We start from the raw sequence: 9,093 nt of genomic DNA on the forward strand, positions 1-9,093 counted from the left end.
CTGGGCAGACACCTCTCCTCTGGCGGGGAAGGTGCTCGTATGTCTAGAGACAGAAACGGGATCTTCCCCAGAAGCTGTGTTGCTTCTGCAGATCATCCTCTCCCGGAAACTCACGGAGCAAAGATGGCAAAGATGGCAAAGATGGCTCTCTTACCAGCTCAGGCACTGAGAACCCTCCCAGGAGGACACCTCTCCTCTCCCACTAACTCTTTCATGCGACAACCTACCTATTTGCTAGGTCATTGCGTTTTCCTGTGTTTGCATATAACTTGGCTATTGTCCTAAGTAATTACTATGCAGACTAGCCCAGAGCTTTCCTAGTTCTGTACTTTGTAATGCCTGATTATTTTCACTGTCTCTACTAGAAGTGAATTCCAAGCTCACCGTAGCTTCAAGGATTTTCTAAAGACCATTGGAACACTGGTGGAGGCTTAGGTATGTCAAAAATCAATCCTTAAAGGCACTTATAATAAAACAATACTGAAAGAGAGCACAAGGATCCAAATGCCAGACTAACGCGGGGACAGGTTTTGAGTATACGGGCTATGGGAATGCCAAAGTTCCAGGAGGCAAAGTTTCCTTGAAACTCCCTGCCTTAGGACTGCTTCCAGGTTTTAGGCCTACCAAGCAGACTGCACTGGAGTGGTCGTAGCACAGGTATGAGCCATCATGTGCAGCTTTATGAAAACTACCCCTTCTGGGCTTGAGGATCTTTCCTGTTTGTCAGTTGGTGTTCCGCATGGTGTCTTGTTTCATGTGCTATTTCTTATCTACTTAAGTGCATTTGTTTTTTTTATTCTGTGGGAGTATGTGTGTACCCCAGTACACATGTGGAGATCAGAGGTTTCATTTCTCTCTTGTCTTGTGGCCCTGGTGAATGACAATCACCTTAGGTGTCGGTATGTCACATATTCAGCTAGACTGGGATCTGCCTGACTGTATCCCTGGGTTTAGGTGTGTTCTATGTGTATTTCAAATAGGTGTTGGTATGTCAGATAGGTGTGTCCTGTGGATATCTTTGTCCCCCATATTTGTCTGATGTGTGTGTGTGTGTGTGTGGTATGTATGTATGCATGTGTATGTATCTATGTATGTGTGTGTGGTATGTATGTATGCATGTGTATGTATCTATGTATGTATGTGTGTGTGTAGTGTGTCTGGTGTATGTATTGTGTGTGTAGTGTATGTGTGTAGTATGTGTCTGATGGGTATGTCTTGTGTATGTGTTTGTATATATCTGATATGTTTGTGTGTGTGTGATGTGTTTAGTGTATGTTATATGATGGGTGTGTTTGGCATGTGTGTGATGTGTTTGATGTGTATGTCTGGTATGTGTGTTTGATGGGTGTGTGTGGTCTTGCAGGGCAGTGGTCATGGGGGAAGAAAGGGAGTGGGAGAAAACCCATGTCCCACCAGAGTTCTGGTGCTCTGGGTGGGTGGATGCAGAGGATGGCCACAAGCTTTCCCTGCAGCCCTGGGTTGGTATCTGGCTGTGGGAAGCTATGGACCCAGCTTGTGGGGATGGGGTGGGGTGGGGCGTGGACAAGGGGAAGTCCTAGGTCTCTGGGCCTTATGGAGGCCAGAGATAACAAGTTCTCAGTCTCAGGCATCCCAGACACCACTGGACACTGAGGAAGAGCTGAGAACAAAATAGGGGCCTTCGGGGGTGGATTGGTCAGCCCCAGGGCCAAAGGGAGGAGAGGGCAGGAAGAGAGGGCACACTGGATGGTTCCCACGTGGGTGAGAGTCCTTGGTCTGGTCCATGGCTAGAGCGCAGGAAGGCCTTCTGGCGGGAGGTTAGATGGGGCTCTTAGGGGAAAGCCTATCCCATTGTTCAAACATGGTGGGCCTTGATGAGCAAGACAGTCTATGGTTTTAGAGCTTTATTGTAGAAAGGCAGGGNGAAAGAGAGAAGGTAGAAAGAGAGAGAGGCCGGCCATGGCCAGGTGGAAAGAGGGGGGAAGAGAGAGGGGCCAAGCAGCCCCTCTTAGAGTGGGCTGGGCTACCTTGCGGTTGCCAGGTAACTGTGGGGAGGAGCATACCTGGCTATAGTCAGGTAGCTGTGGGGGTGGAGTCTAGCCACAATGCCAGAAGCTTGGGACATTGTCTGTGTGACTTATAGTCACAGAATTATGGAGTTGGGAGCTCTGTGGTATCAGGCACCTGTCTCTGGGAATGTGGCTCACTGTTCTGTCCCTTGTAGAGTTTTCTACTGGGTTGCCGGAGCAAGCCCCATTCAACCAAAATAGGCTGCATTTCCCTACCCAACATGGTGTGTGTCTGTGTGTCTTTGATGGCCATGGAGTGCTAGCGATTTGTTTGTCTCTGTCTCCCAGGTTACAGTGCACACTAACAGGCTGGGCTTATGCCTGAGTTCTGAAGGCCAAATTTAAATCTTGATGCTTATAAGGCCAGCATTTACCAACTGAGCCACCTCTCCATCCAGGGTATTTAGACAGTCTGTGCAACCCCATTTCCACCCTCCCTTGAACCTTGCTGACACTTTCTCTGTGAAACCTTCATTCCCTATATCCCTCCCCAGGTCCAGGCTCCTTCCTCTTAGACTGCTTTAGGGCTCTCTTCCTGAATTTGAATGCTCTACATACTTCCTATAAATTGTTTGAGACAGTCTCCTGTGTCCCAGGCTGGGCTTGAACTCTTCTTGTGCTGAGGGATGATGTTGAACTCTTGATCCACTTGCTGCTACTTCCCAAGTGCTGGGATGACAGGAATGTACACTATTTTTGCTTTACGTGGTGTTCGGGATGGAGCCCAAGGCTTTGTGCATGTTGGGGGAGCACGCTACCTACTGAGCCATCCACCACAATACACCCTCAGCAAGGACTTTGCAAAAGCTCCTTCATTTACAACCCAGCAGCAGATGGAGTGTAGTAACAGATATCACCACCAGAGGGCATCACAGGCAGCACATGTTCCCAGTGCATTTCTCCTTGAGCATGGCCACTCTGCAAGCAACAGTGTAGCTTTCAGGGAGCTGGTTCTGATCCTATTTATTTATTTGTATGTTTAGGTGCCCATGTAGGATAGAGGAGTTGGATCCCCGGAGTTTGAGTTACAGGCAATTGTGAACCACCTGAGAATTTTCTCCAGTCCCCTCCATATACAAAATATTTTGTTTGTGTGTGTTCATGCATGGTCAGTGTGTGAAAGTTGGAGGACAGTCCGAGGGAGTTGCTTTCTCTTTACATCTTATAGGTCCTGCTATCGAACTCAAGTCATCAGGCTTGACTGCAAGCACATTTATCCCCTGAGCAGGATCTCTAGCCTCTGATACTTTTCAGTCAGGGTCATGCTATTGACCTGGCTTTGAACTCTTTATTATTATATGTAAGTACCCTGTAGCTGACTTCAGACACACCAGAAGAGGGCATCAGATCTCATTATGGATGGTCATGAGCTGTTGGGAACTAAAAAAAAAGGGGGGCCCTGGGGAAGAGGGGGAAAGGAAAAGACCCACGCCCCACCAGAGTTTCCCTATCCTCTGGTCAGTCAGGCGTGGGAGGGCTGCTACCTACCCTTTCCACTCATCCCCGGGTGGACGTGCCTCTCTCCCACTCTTCAGGGGGTGGCCAGGGGAAGCCCTACCTGAGGACCCCGGAGCTACTTTGCTAAAGCCACCAGGGTTATAGGAGAGCGGGATAAGGGAAGAGGTTCCCAACACTGACCAGAGTGCGCAGTGGATCTTGATGGAGCAGAGACTCTCTATGGTTTAAGAGCTTATTATAGAAATGCAGGGGGAAAGAGAGAAGGGGAGAGAGAGAGAGAGAGAGAGAGAGAGAGAGAGAGAGAGAGAGAGAGAGAGAGAGAAGGCTAGAGAGAGTAAGAGAGAGGAGAGAAGACAAAGGGAGAGGAGAGAGGGGGAGAGAGGGGGGTTAAGAAGGACAAAAGTAAGAGTGTAAGAAGTAAGAGAGAGCAAGGTGGGGCTGAACAGCCCTTTTTATGGTCTTCACTATTGCTAGGTAACTGGGGAGGAGTTTAGCCTGAAGATTAGAAGCTTGGGCCATTGCCTACATGACTACTGACCATGCTTCTCTTGTGGGGGCTGTAGGGGGGCAGAAACTTAGGCAGGAGCCAGAGTTCCAGGAGCATAAGGGAACACCTACCATGTCATGTAGGTGAATTATCACCACTGGACTGGAGACCAGCCTGCAATTCCCCACAGTGAGCCACCATGTGGTTGCTGGGATTTGAACTTAAGACCTTTGGAAGAGTAGTCAGTGTTCTTAACCGCTGAGCTATCTCTCCAACTGGCTTTGAACTCTTAATCCTTCTGTCTGATGCTCCTGAGAGACAGGACACCAGGCATGAACAGAAGTGCCCACTGTGGGCATCTTGCTCTACTGTGCTGCATTGGGGATACACTGATGGCCCAGCAGAGATGCTTATCCCTGGCTAAAGAGGGGGGGGCTGAGGGCTGCCAGATGGGCTTCGGTGATGAAGTCAAACAGCAGCTTAGGGTGGTATCACTGGTCTGGAGCCGGGGAGTTTGGCAGAGGTGGCATTTGAAAGCTGGGCACACTACCTACACACCGACTCTCCCACTCCCCTTCTCTCTTCCTTTCTTCTTTCATCTGTCCATCTATCCACCTCTCCAGTCTTCCCCCACATTTTGCCAATCTGTCCATGCAGCTCCCTTCTGCCCTCACATTCATCCATTTCCCCATCCTCCATCTACTTTCCATCTATTCTTGAATCTACCCATCCACCATGCACCTTGATCTCAGGTACTTGGGGAGCTGAAGTGAGAGATTCTCTTGATCCCAAGAGTCAAGACTTATCAGAGGAATAATAAAATGAATAACTAATTAGTTAATGAACTCATCGATCCAGAAGTGCCTCTTGGAGAAGAATGGCTGGCTTGAGGAAGAGCTTCAGGCAAAGGGACATAGTCAGCAGAGCCTAGAGGCTGGCAGCTATTCTGTGCCTAGGAGGCAGGGGGGTGGGTGGACACAGGAGGGATGGCAGGACCTGAGGTTGAGGGGTCCCAGCTTCTCTTCTGCTGTCTTTAAGAGTTGGGGTTAGTTGGTGTGGTTCAGCCAGGTGGGTGACACCTCATTTTGTTGCAGAGAAGAGCGTTCTATACACCGAACTCCTGGCCAGACTCCTTTTCTTTGCTGCATCGCATCCAGCAATGATCGGACAGCTGTGCCAACAAGCCCAGAGCTGGTTCCGTGCCTGCCCCTACCCAATGCTGGTGCCCCTGGCAGGATTCCTGCAGCCACCTGGTGGACCTCTTCGAGCCACTCTTACTGGGTGTCACAAAGGTGAGTATCCCCAACATTACATTACAAAATGGACCAGCTCACCCTGCATATTCAGGGGTCCAGGTGCCAGGTATTTGGGGCTGCTCTCTGGGGTGCCCCTCTGGGACTTTCCCTTGCCACCTCATGCTGACTAGGCTTTCTGTGTCCCTCGGGACTGTAGATTGCTGTTGTAAATACTGCTAATGATCCTGGAGCTGGCAGACTCCTACCTCTGAGGTTTTGTCCCAGAGAGTTGCTGACTGCAGAGTTCTACAGGACTTAAGTTCTGACATAGTTGTGTCACCATATGTCCCCTTCTGAGTGACTCACACACCACCTACCCACACCCATACTCACACACCACCTACCCACACCCATACACATCCTTTTGCCTCCCACATATCACCTGCCTCTCCACAATCTGTTCATCCACTCACCAACTTTATTTATCCGTCGATCTACTTACCATCCACGCATATTTCTGTAACTCTAGTCACCCACTTATCCACCCATGCCCCAGCAGAGGGTTCTTGCTCACTCATGCATCTATTGGTTTATCTGTTCATCAAGCCATTGATCCACACATCCACCCACCCGCCTATCATTCCTTCCCTCTATCCAATCTTTCACTCATTATCCACCCAGCTGCCTGCTAGTTACTGTTTTTCTAAGACATTTTCTTTTAAAATGTTCTCTTCACCTCTCTCTCTCTCTCTCTCTCTCTCTCTCTCTCTCTCTCTCCCTCTCTCTCTCTCTCTCTCCCCCCCCCCCCCCGTGCATGGGCACATGTGTTTTATACATGTATAGGGGTTCCCATCGAGGTCAGAATCGTCTGTCAGACCCCCTGGAGCTGGAGTCACAAACAGCTGTGAGCCGCCTGATGTGGGTGTGGAGAACTGAACCCAGGTCCTCTGGAAGAGGAAGTGCACTTAGCCTCTAGGCCATCTCTGCAGCTGAGCTGTACCTGTTCTTACAGCTGCTGACCTCATTCCACATGTCCCTTCCTAGCCAGTCCCTGCCCCACCTTGCCCCTTCCTCTCATTACACACAGCTGCTTAGCTACTGACCCTGGAGCCACTGCAGAGCTTAGTCTCACCTGGCCTTCCCCCCTGGCCTTCCCTCTTCCTTCTCCTCCTATCCTTTGTCCATACACATTATCTCTCAGCCATCGTGAGACCCACGAACATCACAGGGCTCCAGGCTCCAGGCTCCAGCTCTGGCCATTCTGTGCCCCAGGCAGCTTCTCTCCACAACAGAAATTTTGACGGCTCAGAAACCAGAGAGGAAATGAGTCAGCAGCTGCCCAGTGCTAAGGACGCTGCTGTAGAAGGGGCTAGTGAGAAAGGGGTTCTGCCTTCACTACGGTGTCACAGAACCAGGACTCTTGCATCTAGTTGCCCTGCCTACTTTTACTGTGAGTCTTATTGGCCAATGATGACTGCTGTAGCCCATACTGACATGGTGACATTCGAACCAGGGAGAAGGGCAGAGAGGAATTGACAGTAGGTTTCTTCCTTTTAGGGGCATCACCTAGAAGAACTTGTTTCTGTGCTTATGTCTAGTACTAGGGCATCTCCAATTGTAAGGCTGTGAGAAAATAGTCTCCTCATGTGAGCGTAGGTGTAATTTCTGTCTCTTTGTCTCTGTTTCTGTCTATGTCTCTATCTCTGTCTCTCTTTCTGTTCTGGAGATTGCGTGGGTAACTTTATGCTCAGATAAAAACTTATGAGCAGGGCTGGAGAGATGGCTCAGCAGTTTAGAGGCCTCTCCAAGTTCCTGGCAGAACAAAGAGCATTATAGCAAAAGGTTATTTAAGGCCTTTTAAGATAAAGGTGGGTCAGGTGTGGTGGCGCACGCCTTTAATCCCAGCACTCGGGAGGCAGAGGCAGGCGGATTTCTGAGTTCGAGGCCAGCCTGGTCTACAAAGTGAGTTCCAGAACAGCCAGGGCTACACAGAGAAACCCTGTCTCGAAAAACAAACAAACAAACAAACAAAAAAAAAACAAAAAAAAAAAAAGAAAGAGAGAAAGAAAAAGAAAAAGGTGGGCTGGAGATATGGCTCTGTGGATAAGCGCTGACTATTCTTCTGAAGGTCCTGAGTTCAAATCCCAGCAACCACATGGTGGCTCACGACCATCCATAATGATGTCTGACGCCCTCTTCTGGTGTGTCTGAAGATAGCTACATTTACTTACATTTAACAATAAATAAATCTTAAACAAAACAAAACAAAACACATGAGCTTTGGGACTTTCTCACTAAATGAAGAACATAAAATGGTTATGAATAAAGTCAGAGATGAGTCTGTGATGCTGTGATGGATTAGTGATGTCTACCACGGTATAGACAGGGCTTTACATCATGTCTGGGACAGGGATGTGGGCTTTCTCTTGTCATGTCAGGGATTGAGGAGGCTGCACACACTGACCTTCTGTTTCCTGACTTATTTAAAAAGGAATAAAATGTGAGTTAATGTTTCCAAGATCACACAGTAACTTTGAGTACATGAGAAGAAAAAGGAAAAACAAAGAAATAAAGAAAGTAAGGGTCTGTATAGCTGGGCCAACTGTGACTTAACAGTCCCTACCAATCAACCCTTCACATCTGGGGAAACTGAGGCATGAAGAAGGAAAGGACACAATGGCATTGGGAAAAGTCTGGTCTCAGCATGCCGAGTCTCTCTTTTCTTTTTAAAACTCATTCATTTTATCTTCATGTGAATGAGTGTTTTGCCTGCATGTCTGTCTGGTGACGGCCTGCTTGGTTTTGGTACAAGGGTCCTTTAGGTTCCCCTTAGGTTCTTTCTCAATTACTCTGTATCTTATTCATTGAGATGGAGTTCCCCAGTTGAACCCCAAACTCACCAATACAGCTATTCTAGCTACATAGCTTCCTCCAGGGACCTCCGCTCTGGGTTCTGGGGATCCAAACTCTGGCCCCCATGCTTAGCTGCACTAAGCATTCTAGGTCATGGGCTGGTGTTATCTAAGGCTAACTGGGTACCTCTTGGCTCAGTGATATTTTAATCAAAATCCACTGAGGTGGGACTGTTCGCCTATACTATTAACAATCTCCACTTCCTCCTCCCGCTCCTCTTCCTCCTGCTCCACCTCCTCCTCCTCTTTGTGTGTGTGCATGTCTGTGCATGTGTATGCATATGTCCATGTCTGTGCATGTCTATGTGTGCGCATGCGTGCATGTGCATGCATGTGTGTGTATATGTACTACAGGCGATGACACTGAGGATGACATTGCAGAACAGGTTGTCTTCTTCTGCCTTTAAGTGGTCCTGGAATGGAGCTCAGGTGGCAGTGTTCATGGGGAGAGCTCTTACCTACTGAGATAGCTGGCAAGCAGGCTGTCTGTCTGTCTCTCTCAGGTTAGCTTGGAAAGCACTTCATAGCTCAGGTTGACTTTGAGCTCGTGATAATCCTCCTGCTTCAGTCTCCTGGGTGTCTGTGCATGTTAGTGCAGTGTCACCAAAGGCCAAAGGAGGGTACCAGATTCCCTAGAGCTAGGATTAGAGGAGGTTTTGAGCCTTTTATCAGGCAAGAACAAGTGGACACCATCTCTCCAGCTCCCCAAGATGCTATAGGAGAACCTCAGTGTGGGTCCTCACCTTTCACCATGTTTGTTGATTTATTTATTTATTTATTTATTTATTTAGGTTTTTCGAGACGGGGTTTCTCTGTGTAGCCTTGGCTGTCCTGGAACTCACTTTGTACACCAGGCTTGCCTCAAACTCAGAAATCTGCCTGCTTCTGCCTCCCGAGTGATAGAATTAAAGGCATGCGCCCCCACGCCCGGCTTACAGATTTATTTTATGTAT

General features: G+C 48.6%; 1 protein-coding gene across 4 annotated transcripts in view; it reads left to right on the plus strand.

The window, feature by feature from the left end:
* Nwd1 (NACHT and WD repeat domain containing 1) overlaps positions 1–9,093 on the plus strand; it is a 66,945-nt gene that overhangs the window by 28,839 nt on the left and 29,013 nt on the right. For all 4 annotated transcript variants that reach the window (XM_021219510.2, XM_029532294.1, XM_029532295.1 and 1 more), the window contains one exon: positions 5,088–5,285. In XM_021219510.2, coding sequence (XP_021075169.1) covers positions 5,088–5,285 — 198 coding nt within the window. The remainder of the gene's footprint in view (positions 1–5,087; positions 5,286–9,093) is intronic.

The sequence above is a fragment of the Mus pahari genome, chromosome 19, assembly GCF_900095145.1.
Source record: "Mus pahari chromosome 19, PAHARI_EIJ_v1.1, whole genome shotgun sequence".
Taxonomy (NCBI): Eukaryota; Metazoa; Chordata; class Mammalia; order Rodentia; family Muridae; genus Mus; species Mus pahari.